This window comes from Falco cherrug, chromosome 13 (genome assembly GCF_023634085.1).
Source record: "Falco cherrug isolate bFalChe1 chromosome 13, bFalChe1.pri, whole genome shotgun sequence".
NCBI lineage: Eukaryota > Metazoa > Chordata > Aves > Falconiformes > Falconidae > Falco > Falco cherrug.
Genome location: NC_073709.1, coordinates 3424398 through 3442381, shown reverse-complemented (window position 1 = coordinate 3442381; position 17984 = coordinate 3424398). Strand labels below are relative to the sequence as shown.

Here is a 17984-nt window from a genome sequence, read left to right as displayed (position 1 = left end):
AAAACACAATTTCCATTAGTTAAACTGATAAAAACATTTTAGTGTCTCAAAACGTTTTTATATGTGTTAAAATATTCTTTACAATTCAGACGGTACGCAGTTTCACTCTGCTGAGAATTCGTTTACATTGTTACCCTATTTGTATAGAGCCTGAATTGTTCTTCTGTAATCCATTCAGACTCCAGGATTGTTTTCCCTCACTTCTCTTAAGAAATCATAAGTCAGCTCTGAGATATCAAAGGCTTTGTGAGTGTTTTCTGATGACAGCAGATAGTGAAGTGCACCATTATTCTCTTGGCTCTTTTTCAGAAAGTCAGCAATCACTCTCCAGCGAGATGCTTCAGACTCTTCCTCAGCCCACTTGTGGTCAGGGAGGAGAGTGGACTGGAGGAGAGGGAAGACAGAGTTGTGGTACACCAGGACAAACAGCGATTTCAGAAATTCTCCATCTCTCTGCAGAGAAGAGGATTTGAAAGTACTTCAGTTCAAATACATGGCGTTGCCAAGCACTCCTCCAGAAGTATTGTGCACAGGGGGGGGAAAAAGATCAAAGAAGAAAACATTCGGCTAACCCCCGGTTCCCAGGATTACAACGGGAAAAGATCTGACCTTCCTAAATAAGCATCGGCTGGCCAGATGGGCCTTGGACTCGCCACCGAGGAGTACACTACATAAACCACAGATCAACAAATCCGCTCTCCAGCCAACTTACTTTTCCAAACGACAGAGAGCAGCGATACGCAGCCAAACCCTGCTGGGTGCCACGAAACAGCCACCGAGAGCCCTTTGTTCCCGGGGGTTTTGTATCTCTTCCCAAGAACACCGGCATGCGACGACTGCTCCCCAAGCCTCTGCACGCACAGAGACTGCCAGGGTAGTGCCACATCCTCCCCGCCTTGGAAGCCCAAACTCCACTTGTTTCTCTACTGCCCCAGGCAGAGTTGGAATGATCCCACACTCCTGGCAGCATGTGGCTCTTGGCGGGAGGCAAGGCCACACCGTACGTACTGTTACTTCCAGCTTTCATAGGACGTTTTGTGCATGGCAAGAATTACGCCCTCCCCTGTAAAGACCAGTTTGAAAAACTCAGACTAAGCAGCAGCCCGGTCAGTGATCAAACACTGAAAGATCCCAACGCTGTAACTAGACAAGATCTGTGCGCCTCATTTCCCACACGCACACTAGAAAAACCCCTTCATGCAAGGAGGGCAGATGCAACACGCTGCCTCCTGGAAAACTTGATCACCAAGACTCTTCCAGAAATGTGAGCGCTATGAGTGGCACTGAACGCCTCAGCAGCAGATTTAGCAGCTAAGCTAACAAGTCACACAGCCGTGCAAGGAGTAAGAATTCACCAGGCAGCAATCCTACCACGGGAGTGGCACATGACAGATCAGGTAAAACTGGATGGTTCTGGGATACCGAGGAGTTACTAATTCTTTGAGCAGATCAGCTTTCGTTTTGGATAAATGACCCTGAAAAAGCAATTCTGACTCAACAGCATTTTGTTTTGTTTGCACAAACGAGGAGATCTTCTCGCCTCTCTATTCAGTAGCACGCACAGTGAATGAGATACCCTGCTGCTGCTCCCAAGAAATGAAGTGCCTTGGACCAAGAGCCAGTGCCTTTCCCGTTCCGTTACCTACAGCTTCTCTTTGTCCAGAGAACAGGCGGTAGGACCAAGGTAGGGTAAGCCTGGTGGCATGGGCAATTCTGTTCCTAGCTGTCTACACACCAAAACTGGATGGAGGTTACATCTGTCTGAGGTAGGGAGACTTGCAGAATTCAGAGGTCTTTTTCAGGCAGACTGATGGGAGGTCTGGAGCTCAGAGGCTGGAGGAGGAGAGATTATTCTGTGAACATACACGGCCCCTGTTGTATCAGTGGAAAGTTTTTACCAGTCAAGTACTGGAAGCACCTCGTGAAAGGGAGCCACGCTTCGGGTATGAACCTGCCACAGGTTCCCCGCTAACAACCATACACAAACGCAGAGACAAAGGGTTACAAGTTAACTTCATACTCCTCCTAGCTTACTGGTATAAATATGGGTAAAGAAACGTTAAGAACTGCATTTAGCATATCTACATTTTCTAAATAAATGTACAGCGAGAGAAAAAGTTAACTAGCAATAACACTGACAGAAAGCTTCTTGTTCAAATTAGATTGAACGTATGTCAAATAAAAAACTCTAATTTTTTACCTTCTCGGATCTCTTCAACGTTCTTTCTCTATCTGCCCAAGCGCTCTAAAATGAAGTGAAATGTCAAATCAGACTGGGATGGTGGAGATCTAAAGCAATTCCATTTTTAGCTGCAAAAATCTCTCCTGCAGTCCCACAGCTCCTGCCACAGTCCCACTTCCCTCACACTCCCCACTCCTCCCTGGCACTAACCCACCCGAGCACGCTCCTGCTGTGGCTGCATGGCTAGCGGCACTCAAACTAGCCAGTTCATGTCTCTGCATCCCTTCGGAACGTACTCGAGCCTTCTCTTGCAGTTTTGCAGGCACTAAGACACAAGAGCTGTATGTACTTGAAACAGTTAAATGGAAAACCAAACAGCAGAAAAGTTACCTTTTCATGCCATTAAAAAAAAGAAAAAAAAACCCAAACAAACCCAAACTCAGATTCTGCAAACTATCTGGGAAATCCTGACACAACAGATGCAATTGAACGCTGCATAGATAACATACCCGAAGTGCATCCATCAGGTCTGGCTGATCCACGAGTTGAGGGAAAGTTGCTAAAATAGGACTACAGATTACATCTGAAACAGAAAACACACACACTCAAAGGCTAAGGAAGAAACAGGATGGTTTTCAGGGCATCAACACATCAAGGTGTTCAGCACATCCCCTCCCCTCAGATAATTTCAAAGGGAAAGTTAGCTGCAATGGTACTCCGGAGCAGCAGGGAAGGCAGAAGAGCTCTCCATCAACTGCATTCTCTGACTGCAGCAAACTGAATGGCTGAGAGACAGTTACCCTGACAGCGACACACAAACCACAACTGCTGGGTTTTTAGGAGAAGCCAGCAAGCAGGAGACCTGCCTGGCTTCACGTACAGGTAGACTGAGGTGGTTTTCCTCATTTTTGCACCTGTCTTTTTAATAAACATCTGAAATTGTGCTGCTTGGTTTGGATGAGTAAACATGCTTTCATTCTACCTTAACCTGGCTCACGTTGTGTGCGGTCTTAAGGTAGCTGGGTAACAAGTGACAGAGTAAACGTACCAAATGGGGCACATCCCCAAAGCGCCTAGGCCTCCCGCGTGCCCCCCCGTCAGCTGCTGGGGCCAGCGGTCTTGGTGCAGCCGAACAGGCTGGTGTGTCAGAACCGTGGGGCAGGGCAGCACCGCCTCGCTGGGACCGCAGGAACCAGCGCTCGCTCCTAGGAAGGGCAGCTCGCCTTGACCCCAGCGGCGCGGTGGTCCTGTCGTTATTTTAGTTAATGAGATTGTGGATAAGACTACAAGAGCGCTACAAGTGACACACAATGGAATTCTGGTTTTCTTGTGATTTTACACTTGTCTCTTTATGTGCAAGTTGATGGAAAGTTTAGTAAACATTAGTAATTTACCGATAATAAAACATGGAAGCAAGCCAGAACTGATTACTTTTGTGGAATATAACTGGCATTTTAAGCTACCCGTTAGCTGATTTTGAAATAAGAAAAATCTCCCGTTACACTAGTAAAAAGCAGAAAATGGCTAACAGAACAACTTCTGAAACCCTGGGGGAAAGCCTTTAAATCATTTCAAATGAGGCCTGAATCCAAATGGATGCAATTTATCTCCAGGAGAGGTCATTAGCCTTATCTATTGTCCTACATTATAAAGATCAAATCAAGTAAGGGTGACAGTTCCTAACTAGCCTTTAAAAACTAAGCAGTTTCATTTCTCTGTGGTCAGTTTATTAAATAAAGCATTAATTTCTAGAAGGGTCTGCCTTCCAGATACCGAAGTCCATATACGCAGAATGTGTATTAAAGCTCAAGAAAATCAGGAAGGAAGTTAAAGTTCTGAGCACCTCTGAAAGACAAACCTGTAATTCAGGTGCCTAAGTATGGCTAAAGAATGTAAGTTAAAAGTGCTCGTAAGTGCACATGCAAATTTATTTGCCATAGGAACAGACAATAATTCAGTCTGGAGAAGAAAAGGGAGAAAACACAAGAAAGCAACTTTGCAGTACCAATATATATTGTATTGGTGTACAAATTCACCTGTAGTACAGTTAAGAAATGTAATTTTTCCATATTTCAAATTGATATTAAAATGGAGGAGACTATAAACTATTACAGTTCTGTCAAAGGCTGTTGAAAGATGTGGAAGGACTAAGACAGTTACAAAATCAGAGCAAGATACTGAGTTCTAAAACCAGAACTCTTCCAGAGTTCTGTCTCTTCCTGCTGCATTAGTCAATAAGTAAATAACGAAAAAAAAAAAAAAAAAAAGAGGATTACTTAGCCTCAATGACAGAAACATCTGCCTAATCTCTTCTGTAACTCAGAGAGCATGCAGACACTAGAAATTAATGAGTAAACCTGTATGCATGCCTAATTTCTCATCCTATGGGTGGTGAAAAGGAAACATTTATCTTCCAAATAATCCTTTACCTTTATTGGCTTTCCATTTATTTGTATTTATTTAGAAATAACTCTACCTACCTGCACAGGCTTTTTTAAAATGAGAATTTCACTGAAAGCACTTCATTCCTACCGTGTGGAAAACAAAACTATTCCGGTGGGGTTTGCATTCTGCTACGTGATGTCAAACAGGGTAACACATCAGATGCGGGCTGAAGTATTACTAGTTTGAAATACAAACACACCGAGCGGTGGTACTCACAGCAAGAGGCTGTTCCCTTTTGTCTACAGGGACAACAGCTTTCTGTTTGTCCCCACAACACCTGCAGAGCGAAAATTAAACACACTGAAATCCTCTACACAGGCAGCATGACTTCCTCACCTTGTGAGATGGTCGGACAATGGCAGCACTACAAAGGAACAAAATTCTACACGCCCTGCAGCTGGGAGAGTTGCTCCTGCAGCCGCCTGCTTTCTCTTACAAAAGGGAGACTCTGGAGAGAGTAACTCTCTTTATGAACCTGATCTTTCTCCAACACACTCTCCATACGGAGTTAATTCTCCGCAACGGCAATTCTTACCTGCGCTTTGTATGCTTATTCTGTCTTTCAGGAGGGCATCACCAAGCATTTGTCGATAAAATATCAAGAGATGGATGTAGCACATACTGCCCAGTAACGTTTCTGGAAGCAAACTATTGGGAAAATAAAGAACATGCGGTTGAGATTTTTATTGAAAACTGCTCCTATGAAACATTCAGTAAAACCTGAGGGTAATGACAGCTTCACGGATATTATTCATTAGCTCATACTGTCATCTCCACGAACCCATCGCAACTTTTGAAGGCATACATTGATACAGCATACATGGATACAGACTCCTGCTGTCGCAGTTCTTAATCTTACCTAAAGACTTTGTTTTCAACAAAATAGCTCTGAGCATCAAACAGAGATCAAGTATGATAAGCCGGGAACACGACCCTCGGTTTTTTCCATGGCCAGTGCTCCAGGGAAGGGGAATACTTTAGATCTCTGGGACCATTCGAGGCTATGTGAAACACTCTTCCAGTTTACGGCAGCACACACGAATACTTACTTCAGGACGGCTTTTGACTGCACACTTAGTGACCTCAGTTTCACTAGAAGCACAGGCTGTTTCCTGAGTGCCATAAACTGATGAAAAACCCCACTGCCTGCTGAAGAAAGAAATACTCACTGTGAAATCAATCATTTGGAAAGAACATTAAGAATTATATTACAAGAACGGGCATTTAAATTTGGCATGAGATGTTTTACTAAAACTGTAATGGTTTAAGGATAGTCTAAAAACCAGGAGGAACTGCACGTCTGAAGATTCATCGGCTCTATCAACATTTGGTTGAACATAAGCTATTGCCTCTCTGTAGTACGGTGGATTCATGATATGCCTGGAGTAACGCAGAGGTAAGCGTCCAAATGGTAAAGGCCTCCCGTTGCTCGCAGCATGTGTCGCTGGCAAACGGGTATTTTTACAGCTTCTGGAGGAAAGCCATGGCCACCCTTATTTAAAACACAAGTGGTCTATCATCTGAACCAACTCTTGGGGAAGCTTTATTCAAGCCCACAGGGAAGACCCAGTACAGATGTTCTGTAGCATATTTACGCACGCGTGGATCTTACGCGCAAGTGATACGGGACTTGAACAGGCTGGCTTGGGAACTCTTTAGACCAGTGTAACTGCTGAGCCTGGTACCATCCATCAGCCCATAGCCACGAACTGTTAAGTGCAGTTAAGGAAATAATTGAATCCATTTCTCAGAACTAACCTTCAACCTGCAAACGCTGGATATTACAGAAACATCAGCACTGGCAGATGGTTCCGAATCCCACCAGCCAGTTCTCTTGTGCAAAATAAGAACACACAAAACTGTGTTTCAGGAGGGCATCAAAACAAAACCAAACCAGGCTGTGGTGACTGCGTGCTAACAGGAGATAACGAGAGCATGTTGTAAAATCGGTGTAACATTTGTGATATCGTTCTAGTTTTATAGTGTTTAGGAGAAACACACCTCTTCTTGATATCGATGGGTCAACCTCAATGCCTCTCTCGTAGGGAGTACCACCATTTAATAGCAGCTCATGCATCCTGTGAAAGAAAAGCAACACAGTGAAAATAAAAAGATAAAAGGATACGCGAGAACAGCACAACCATTTCCCGAGAAAGCAAGCTGCCTGCTATCTCAAATAAAAAACTGACATGGTGCTTGATGTTATGACTAGTATTTTATGTGAAATGACTACGCCTAATTAAGTAGCCAAATCTCAAATGATAGATTTGTATTATATTGGGAAAGTAGTTAATTATTTTAAAAGAAATTAGCAACATTGATTTTTTTTCCACATGACCCCAGTATTTTTCTTATATGAAATTTAGCAATTGTTTCACTAAAACGTTTTTAAGGAGTCATCGCTTACATAGTACATTTTAGAAATGGAAAATTTAAAACACTGAAGAATAAGGTAATCTCAGTTCTGTCAAGAGTAAGTCACTGTTGCAGGAAGCATGGCATTTCACTCTGTAGACACCAAATTTAATTAATGAAACAGAAAAATAACATTAGAGATTACATTTAGAAGAGATTTAGAGACTTAATAGAGCAGTAGAGGTCTCCCGTGGGTATTTTTTTTTGCCCTGTAATCCAAGTATATTCAGAATACACATACATATCTATATATATTTGGTAAAAACCAAAGTATCACAAGTCTTATCTACGATGAATAATTCTGTAAATTAATAAAAAGCTTTCCTACATTTAATAAAATAGAAATATGTAATTTCATTATTATTTAGTTCATGGGTCCAACTATCATTAATCATAAAATCAACTGCAAAACATAAGCTTATTCACACTCTCCGAGTGAGGTAAGAGATAAATTCACAACTCTTAGCTGCTTAGTCTTGGAAACCAATCTGCTAATTTTTACATGTGAAATGGATATAAAGTGCACGTCAGGAAGAGCTGGAATCAAAAAGGACGCTGCCACCTTCAGTTTGGGTAATGATTCTATTTTATATAAACAGAACACTAAAAAACTCCCTATTAACTCAGGCTTTTCCATAGTTTTAAAATTCCTGAAGAATATTTTTCAACACACACTAACTTGCAACATTTCAAACCTGAATGTTGGGCACAGGGAGCACTTTTCCCACACAAACTTGGTAGAACGTACACCGGGTGTGGAAGCAGGACCGGCATTCTCACTGAAAGACCCAGCACAACCTGCGCTTTAGTCTGGGTTACACCTGCCCCTCTTGGTGTGTAAGTATGAAATATGAACTCCTGGCCTAAAATATATGCATATAAATACATATGTTAATTCACAGAGAGAAAGAGAGAAGGAAAACATAGCAAACGTACTTGGAAGGAACAGGCATTCCATCAGAAGTAAAAAGCTTCAGAAATGCCCAGCCACAGCTTAGCTCTCCTCTTTCACCTGTTGACTAGAAAAAAAGAGAAACGTCAATAATTTGAGCAGGTAAACCAGAATGAGTAACTGAACCACAAACAATTGTTTAGGATAATCACACGAAAATTGTAAAAATGGTAAAAGCCCCAGATTAGCGGTAAGCAAACACTGACTGTGTCACATTCACAGGTGTTTGAAGATGTTTACCAAACAGCACACACAGTTATGCTGAAGGTGATCATCTATGAACATATTTAAGACATGAGGATTTATAAAGCCAAGAGACACACATTTAAGTTTGACATAAGGGAAACCCAAGTACATCAGGCTCCTGAAAGAGAAGAAATGCACAGATACAAAATGTAAAAGCACCCAAAGCTGCACTGATGCTCTAAAGAGTGCAGGACAGAGAAAAGGACAGGAAGAAGTTTGTCCAGAGGATTTACCCATCTGATTCCAGAGTCATCAGTTTCCAAGCCAGAGACCCAGCGCATCAGAAGGCTTTATTTGCAGTACCAGAGACAGTGCCTGGGAATGGGAGCTGATCCTGTGTGCCAGCCCATCCGCCTCCAGACCCCAAAAGCACCAGTAACAGCAGGTAGGAACTTGTAAACACTTCAGCTTTCATTTAAACTTACTCCATAAACAGAAGCAGACAACTTCGCCTAAACTTGACTACTCAGATTAGCGTGAGGAGGGCAATTTTGTCCCATTAGGGCTCTGAACCACTGCCCACCAACACGCTGTTCATCACCACAACTGTCACAGCCCAGCTCCCTACAGATGTACGCTCTGCTCATCCCCCTGAGCAACAGTTCTGCAACCACACCACGCTCCTGGCAGGTCTCTCCTCCCCATCACCACAGGCACTACACTCTTGCACACTAAGTTCACACCCGTGTTAGTGAAAGATAAAATACAGCAACAGCACCCTTTGCAACTTCTCTAGCTCCATCTTTTCAGGATTCTGCTGCCCACCGTTTAACACCCTGCTTACTAGCTGTTCTGGGTTACCCTGCTTTTCATCTTTCACCCACGATTTACTTGACTGCCAAGATTCAACTGAGGAAGATCGTGACCATAATGAAAACGTAAGTGTTCGGAAAGAGGCAGCGAGACTCAAGTCAGTCTTGTTGATAAAATAGCTGAGACCTTCCAGAGCAGTGGCCTGTTCTGAAAAGCCACTGTATCCTCCAAATATCACTGTTTCTTATGCTCCTGGATGCATCTGCCTTCTACTACGGTAGTTCTTATGGGCTTTACCATCTATCGTGTTACTACCCGTTGTAATTCTCAGAAGCATATCCTAGATGGATAGGAAATATCTGTATCAATTCCAGCTACAAACCAGAGTCCATACTATTTAAACAGTTAAAATTTTAGTTTCCAAACTATATAGCACAGTAGTCTGAAACAAATCACAAAGATAGAAAAACAACGTAAGGAGTGAAGAGGGAATTGGTCCTTTGCGATCACGTTACATGAGATCTTTAACAGACGAACAGAAGTTGTTTCATTGTAAAGGTACATTCATGTCCACCAGTCAGGAAGTCTTTTATTCTCTAAACAGTTCCAAAATCCAGCATCGTTCTCCTCCCTCCCAGAAGCCAAAAGGCAGACAATCTTTTAGTAAGCCAAGAAAGGTTCAGCTAAATTTCCATTTGGATCTCACAGTTTGCTGCTGGGATACTACAGCTTAACATCAAATATTGGAACAGCTGGTCCACTTTATAAATCTGTGCTTGGAACAATTTATACTGCAACTTTACCCACTTACATGGCGAAGATAAGTGATGCCAAGTTCAAATAATATACCAATGTCTGAAGACAGAGAGCTGGACCTGACAAAACAGTCCCCATCAAGCAAGCTGGGTAAAATGCCCGTTACCTAAAACAGGGAGAGGGGTGGGGGAGGGAAAAAAAAAAAAAGTGAATGTACCTATTAAAAAAAACAACTAATTTTTAAAGGCCATCAAACAAATCACTCATTCATGTAGGATCTCAAGCTCAATCCCATTGCATATAAAACAAGATCAGGGTAGAGAACCGATTTCAGTTGAAACCTTGCTCCCCTTACTCTTTATCTTGCCATGCAACACAACTATGCTACCAAGGTACTTCCGTGTGCGCTAACAAGCCATTAAAGAACTTTAGATGTCAAAAAGCACTTAATTCCTTACAAGAACACAGCAACGACTGGGGTAAGATGACAACATTACTGCTGTGAGCGTGGCCCTGCATGGCACCTGAAACATGGGGCCAAGCATGTGCTCTTTTTAAAATGAAATCAAAGCAAAAGCTCACATGCACAGTGGCTAGTCTCTTCCCTTCTCCACATACACCGCGTAGCGTCCGCCTGATGCTGATTCAAAGTTAACCAGTGTCACCGGCTGCATCACCAGTCCCTTCTGCTACTTTTCCTTCCCCCCAACTCTTTTCTCCAAAGTGTTTTTGCTAAAGCACTCAGTTTAGTTTGAATTCACGCACTTCAGCATGTCTTTTCTGCATATTCATTTTGGTTGCAGTACATTTTATTTCTAACACAAATACCAGAAGTAATAGATGTCAGTAAATAAGCAGCTGTAAACAGACAGTTACTTGGCTATGTCACCTCCTGAGCAAGATACCTACCCTCGGAGAAAAGGTCCATGTTTGAGGATTTTTAGGTTGCCACGTAGCTCTCACTGTGTGAATGTTACTCAGCACCTGAAGCATGACAGCGGTGAAAAAAAGCTACGGCAAGTGTTTCTGGAAAGCTATGCTTTAAGCTTTAAGAACATGCAGTACCATCCCTGATTAATCCAACACTGCACACAACAAATGAAATTACACTTTCTCTTCAATTTTATCAGATGGCTTCAGTTTAAAGGACTAGCAGAAGTTTTCCCTGAAGCCACAGAGCACTTTCCAGCCATTCTTGCTTCATATACACCACTAACAGTCCCCTCGCCCGCAACAGCATTCAGCGCAGCTGAACGAAAACTGCCAGATCGTCAGCGCTAGACCCTGTTATAAAAAAGATGCGCTACATGTGCGCACAGAGGAACACAGAGGATCAACAGCAAGTGGAGGAATCTTGGTATGACCCTGACAACAGCTACTCCCAGGCCCATCACAGGAGATCAGCCCAGAACACACTCATCTCCACAAACCTAAAGGAGCAAAGAGGCACAATGGCAGGTGGGGAAACTGAAATTATGGACTCGGAGAAATGGAGCTTCCACCCCAGCCCCTCCCAGGGCTGCCCAGGACAGCTGTCAGCCCCAGGGCCTGGGTGTGAGCCCTGTTGTGACAAGTCAACCGGAGCAGCTTGCTGGATCACCTTACAGACTGAAAGGGGTCACTGCTTAGGGGTACAAGGTGCTGGCAGGCAGGGGAAAGGCATTTTGGGACTGCACGTGACTTACTACAGGCATGTTCAGGGGAGAAACCAAAGGCAGAAAAAGGGAGGGATCAAGGTGCTTTGTGGAGTAACAAGGGTGGGAAAACAGAGGGATAAGTATGCATGTCTGGCCATGCCCAGCACAGCACCTGATCAGTGCAGTCTGCCCTGTTTACTCATTAAACTGCATTTATAACTATTTTTCTGGGTGAATGAGCTCTCTATTCCAAATGCATGTGTGTGCGTACATCTAGGTGCCATCAACTAGCCAGACCACAGGTTACTGGGGGCCCACACGACCTCAAGTGAGACACTGAGGGTACAGAGAGAGAGTTAAGTGGCTGGGAGGCAGATTTTGTGTGTGTGTGTCTCTCTGAGCGAGGAGCTGGAGGAGTTAGCTACCAGAGGAATCAGAGCGTGAAAGATCCTGAAAAGATCCACATCTCATCCAGACTTTTTTTGATAGCCAAACAACTTACCCGATTGCCATCAAACAGACAGAGCCGAACATGTCTACTGAGAACCTGTATACTGAGTCCCGGGAGAGGAATCATTTTACAGCTACATAAAGTTACAATCAGGGATACTCTAGTTGGTCTAGGATAAATCTGAAATACAGACAACAGAAGGAGGATTAAATCTACAAGGTCTTCCTACACGTGGTAACATTTTGTGTTTATTTCCTGAGATGACCAAGTGTAATGTTCACTCGACCAGATTCCTCTAACCACAATGCTTGTGTAGTATTAGCAGCAGCACCAAAATTTCTTCATAAGCCTTTAGCTCTCTTCTAAGGAGATTGCTACAGACATTTTAGCATGACAGACAGAAGGTCCTATTCAAAGTTTGAGAAGAAATATTCTAAAAATGGGCAAATGAAGGCATAAACACTAGCCAAAATGAAAGACAAATTAACTCCGTGATTTCACAGTGCCTAGCAGAAGTTTATGGTATAAAGATTCAGACTAGTCACCCATGCAGATCTGCTTCACCCCAGACAGGGAAGGAACCCACAGATGTAAGATGAAACATGATTCTTACCCAACACGATGATTTGTACTGATTTTTTGCCTATTAGAGAGTAGCATGTGATAACATCTACTGCCTAAGGAGTCTCGACTGACATAGAAATCTATCCTCTGTTCCACAGCAGTATCCACCCACCAATATGAAATATTGCAGCATTTCGCATCTAGAGATCCTGAAATTTCTCTCAAGCCAAAAGTATCATAGCTTTCTTACCAGTAATACTCACAGTATTTTTTTCAGAGTTCCACACCAAGTCTTTGAAAGCCACCTGTGATGGAGTAAGCTCAGGCTGCAAAAAGTAGCTTGCTCGAAACTGATTGCCTACAACAAAAATAATTTTAAAACTTTACTTTTTTTTTTTTATGATCTTTATTGCCACAACACCCAAAATTCAGATGTCCATTTGAATATTTGACTGGTCCAAACAAAACCACGGAGATATCTTCTACAAGCACCCTTCAAAAAGGGTACTTTTACTATTCATAAGCATTCTGCAGCATTTCATTCCACAAGCACAGTAATTTAATTAACAGAAACAACAATTGATTTGAAACAGTTTTAAACAAAAAGATAGGAAACGTGTAACGTATTTGAAGAGATTCCAAAAGGCCTTTGAGACAAAGGGAAGATTAAAAAAAAAAAAAAAAAGCATCCTTTTCTGCAACACCCACAGGAAGTATCTCACAAAGAGGAAAATCTTTAAAATCATTAGGAAATTTGTCATTGCCAGCATGGCCAGGATTTCACACAGATAAATCAAAACTTAACTGAAAAAGGAAAAAAAAAAAAGCCTTTTATACATCATTTGATAGGTCAAATATAGCCTGTACAGATTACCCAACTATAATTAAGCAAGACTGATTTTAGTCCAGTAGGCTAGTAAACAGGATAAGGAACTCACCACAGACACCTGAGAAATCTGCACTGCAATTATTGTGAGAAAACCTTACCTTTCTCTAAGAGCTGGAAAAGTGTGGATAGGCGGAATCCTGCAGGAACTGCTCCTGTGGCTGCCAGTACCTCTACTGTGTCATTCTATTAAAAAAACGACAAGGGGGGCGAGGGCCAGGGGAGGGGGGGGGGGGGGAGAGAGACAAAGAAAAAGTATGTTAGTATTCCTGCTACTTAACATGTAATTCTATCCTAATTTAGAAGTCTCACACAACAAGTATCAGAGATCCAGGGCATCAGCCACCTCTCCTCACCTGAAGCTAATTTCACCCACCCTCAGGAGCTTTTGCTCTGTTTCCTGTATGAACCCAGCCAGACCCAATTTGTTAAACTCCCCCTCCGTTTCCAAGCTGCAGCAGAGCAGTCAGTTACAGAACAAAATCACACCCAGCACAGAACTGGTAAAGCCCTACTGTGGCAAAACAACAAAAGACATCTTATTTGCATCTTCATTTGGACACATAGGCTGGGCTGCAGCCCATTTCTAAAGTATGGGAGAACATTCCTGTAGTATTCCTTGCTAAAAAAAAAAAAAAATTGTCATTTAAAACCAGTGGCCTGCAATGTGAGAAACAGCGCTTGGTAATAAAAGGCAAACCTTGTCTACAAAATAATTAACATGACAGTAAATGAAGCTGCTATGTAAGAGATACACCTACCTCCGTGACAGCTCTTCTTACAGCACTCCAGTGAGAATCTGTTCTGGAAGAAAAATAATTATTTTTTATAATACATCATCCTCATGTGGACAAAAATTTGAACACTAAATATTGATTAGTTTTTAAATAGCAGCAGTTTAATAACCGTATCTATCTGAGAAACTACTAACAACGTATTTCTAGTCACTAAGACTAACTGCTAGACTGTCTCATGACCCAGTCATTCTTTGATTTTGAGGGGAAAAAAGGCAGACCAAAGCAAAACTCCCCAACAAACCCGCTCAAGTAAAAATGTGCCTGCAGACTGGAGAAAAAAAAAAAAAAAACCAAGTGCACTCCTGTACTGAAAAGAAAAATTCAAACAAGCAAATACCCTTGTGAGGTATCCTCACTGTCAGAAATGTAAGAAAACTGCCCGATTTAAGGAGGAAGAGTCATTTTATACTTACTTGCCTTCACATCACTCCATTTACCTTTTCTTAATTTCAGTTCCACTTGCTGTTTCATCCACCACTTCTATGTGTTCTTCACTTTGCGCTTGGCTTTCACCACCTTCACTATGGACCTGTAAATCAGATTCAAAATGGCAAAGGGCTCGATTTCTTCACAGTTCTGTTTTTAAAAATGCTTTCTCCAACCATAGCACATCTCAATAGTTCAGAAGAGGAGATTTTTCCATCTGTAATGTATTACTCCATAGCACTGTAACTGCAGAATACTGCCCTTAGCTCTGCAGCTACAGCAACAAGTAAGCAAGAGAATGCATTTGCAAAGGGATTTTTAAAGAGAAATACATCAGCACCATGAAGTAAAAAGCTAGCTACTCAGCATGTTCTTTAGTTGCATTGCAAAAAGCTTTGTTCCATCTGATCACTCAATCCCAGCTGTGCACCCACACTTCAGTGTCCACCACCACTGGATATACACGTGCGTAAGTACATAAACTAACATGTGTAAGCAACTCTAAAAAAAAAAATACAAGTTACAAAGCTTTAAAATCAATTTTTAGAAGGTTCTTCCGTGTCAAATTACAAAATACTCCAACATTCACAAGGATTCACATTTCATATAAATTATGAAAAGCCCAAATTAGTCCATAGCAGCTTGGAATCTTCAGAGCTGATCTTTAGTGAAAAAGATTATGACCTTCATATTCAAGAAACTTCTCTGCATTTATATGTCGCATCTTCACAAGGCACAAAAATACTGCTTTTGCTAGCTATCTCCATAGATGTATACAGGCATAGTATTATTTCCAAACAACTGGCAAAACACTACTGTGTGTCCCCACGTAAGCATTATGATCAATCTTACGCAGACACACTATCATTAATAGATATAAAATAACAGAGGTGAGACTAGAACAAGATAAGACTAACCGCAAGATAGGTTCTAGGAACGAGGCCTCTCTCCCCTTTCGAGTTTTCGGCTACCCACCAGCCATCTGCCTTCTTGTCATGTATAAGCAGGACTTCCCCTTTCTTTGCCATTAGAAAGAGAGACAGAGAAAAGACAACCAAGTATTTCAAAAGGGCTCCAGGCACAATTAAACAAACAAAAGCTTATTTTTCCCTACAACAGAGATCACAAGACTACCGTGACAGACCCTGCCACTACAGAAGGTGGCAAAAGGATACTGGACTCCACTAAGCCAACTGTACACCAGGAAAAGCCATTTCTCCTGAATCCCACAAGGAACTGGCTGAATCCCGAAGAACAGGATTTAATTACAGTTATTGCTTAATACAGAATGATCTGCAGTAAAAAAACTTTTACAAAGACATAGTTACCATAAATGTGAGATCTCCTTCCTGCTGTGCATTAAAGTTCCCAACTGCAATACATTCTTTAACATTCGGATCATCCAACAATTTATCCTCATCGGCTTCTTCACTGTCTTCCTCCTCACTACTTTCCTCATCTTCACTCTCCTCCTCCTCTTCATTCTCATCTTCTGCTTGAGGATCTTTCTGATGTTCCTGATCCCTAAACAAAATAAATCAAACTTTTAAAATTATTATTTTAACAAATTTTCCCGAAATTTCTGTAAAGCCTTGCAATATGGGCTTCTCTGCAAAGATGTTATCCAGATACAGAATTGTCATTCCTGTTTTACTCTCTGTCCTGATCTGAAAAAACTCCAAAATTCCAATGGTGTTTCCTTCCTGAGCCTACAGGCCACACTGCACCCTCTCCTCTCAACCGCCACATTGTATTTCAGCCATTAACCAACACCCTCTGAAAACTCCAGGGAGCCCTTAACGACTGCATCAAGAAAACAAGCCCGTAAGAGCTGGCTCAGGAGCACTTTTGTTTTAACTGTGTGTTAAGACAATAAAGGGGATGGATTAAAAATTTTTCAGGGTCCTTTCCAACCGTACATCTACAAATCTACAAAAGTACAGATTGTATTTGTTTGTTTAAGCTACTTACACCCCGTAACTCGTAGTCACATTATCTTGATCCAAGACAAGAACAAGTTTCTGCAGCTGCTGAGAAAGTTTTAGCAATAGCTTTTCTTCTTCTTCTTTCCTCTGACTGTAATTCCCCACAGGTGCAGGCTCATCAGCCTGAGAAAGAAAAACACAACAAATTGCTCAAAGAATCAAAGTTTAAGTAAAACAGTTAAAGTTCCCCTAGAAAGTTAGTTTTCCAGACATGGCTTACAAACCCGCACCTTCCTGGGCACTGTCACTCCCTGTTTAGTGAGACCTTTCTTGCCCTTGCATTCTGCCAAGATAAAATTTCAAGCTAAATTTCAAATCTGCATTCCCTGCTTCCAATACAATGCATTGGGTTGATAAACATTATTTTATAACATATTGGGTTGATAAAGATTTTAAGCACGGAACTTGTACACAATAAAGCATTAAAAATGTGCTTTAAATAATATACACGGATCTCAGAGATCCCAGTTGGGGATTGTGCAGGGCTAGGCACTGCTCTTGACATGAGACATCTAAAATCGAAGGAGGCTGGTATTCTCTAAATACTCTTGGTGATGTATTTTGGAGAAAACCATTAACAAATTGTCTCCATACTTACTTTTTTCAAAGCATAAAGAGCATTTGTATTCTCATCCACCAGTTTCTTCAGCTGCATACATCTGCATTGAAAGACAGAGGGTGTTTTCTTAAAATTCAGAACGTGTGACCCAAATCACGCATGCTTACTGAAACGTGTCAATATAGATACTCCGAACTTTGCCTGCCTGCATGCACACAGCCTGACAAATACCAATGTACGCCCAAATGGCAACTTAGCTGACTGATACCTGTGATGGGCAAATACCCACTTAAAACTCCCTCAGCCCTTCGGGACTGGGAAGCAGCTGGCCTGTGGCTTCTGGAAAACAGACAAGTGAGAAGGGGCAGGGAAGAGATCTGTACGATTAGGAAAAAAACGGAAAGGCACCCAGGGAACCATCTGCTCCTTCTGCTGCTGCAAAGGTGACGGGGAAGCGGCGAACCTGGCAGGGGCTTTGCTCAGAGCCACCAGGAGATGGTTCTTCCCACAACACAGAGTTAAGCTGTGCGACTCCTGGCCACGGAGCGCTTCTTAAAGAGAGAGGGGAAGGCCGGGGGCAGGGGCTGGGAGCAAGGCCGGGCCCCCGCAGCTCCGGCGGGAGGGGACCCCTGCGGCGCCGCCTCACCTCTGCCGAAGGGCCTCCCGCCGCCCGGGGGCCGGGGCTGCGCTCTCCGCCCGCAGCGCCTGCACCTGCAACACAGAACGGGCACCGGCAGCCGCCGGCTCAGCTCGGCTCGGCCCAGCGCCCCGGGCCCAGCCGGGCCGCCCGCCGCGGTACCTGCGCCTGCAGCTCCCGGCTCCGCCGCTGCACCCGCTGCAGCGGGCCCCGCTCCCGCCGCCCCGACATAGCCGCTACGCAACGCGCGCGGCGGCGGCGCGAGATGTCGTCACTTCCGGCGCGCGCGGCAC

The 17984-nt window shown here is 42.9% G+C and overlaps 1 protein-coding gene across 6 annotated transcripts; it reads right to left on the bottom strand.

Moving 5' to 3' along the window:
- Window positions 1-19: 19 nt before the first annotated feature.
- On the bottom strand, window positions 20-17957 carry NPHP1 (nephrocystin 1). 6 transcript variants are annotated; one of them, XM_055726028.1, is made up of 20 exons: window positions 17854-17957; window positions 17701-17765; window positions 17094-17154; window positions 16482-16618; window positions 15839-16034; window positions 15428-15529; window positions 14522-14613; window positions 14049-14091; window positions 13389-13473; window positions 12665-12759; window positions 11889-12017; window positions 10659-10733; window positions 9805-9915; window positions 7979-8061; window positions 6629-6705; window positions 5677-5776; window positions 5163-5275; window positions 2692-2765; window positions 2201-2245; window positions 20-1833 (listed from the first exon to the last, which is right to left on the bottom strand). In XM_055726028.1, exons 1-20 carry the CDS (start codon window positions 17920-17922, stop codon window positions 1786-1788), a joined length of 1800 nt encoding a protein of 599 aa, XP_055582003.1. In that variant the 5' UTR covers window positions 17923-17957; the 3' UTR covers window positions 20-1785. The 6 variants fall into 6 exon arrangements, with proteins under 6 accessions (XP_055582003.1, XP_055581998.1, XP_055582000.1 ...); XM_055726023.1 differs by having other exon boundaries at window positions 20-453; XM_055726025.1 differs by having other exon boundaries at window positions 20-384.
- Window positions 17958-17984: the final 27 nt, after the last annotated feature.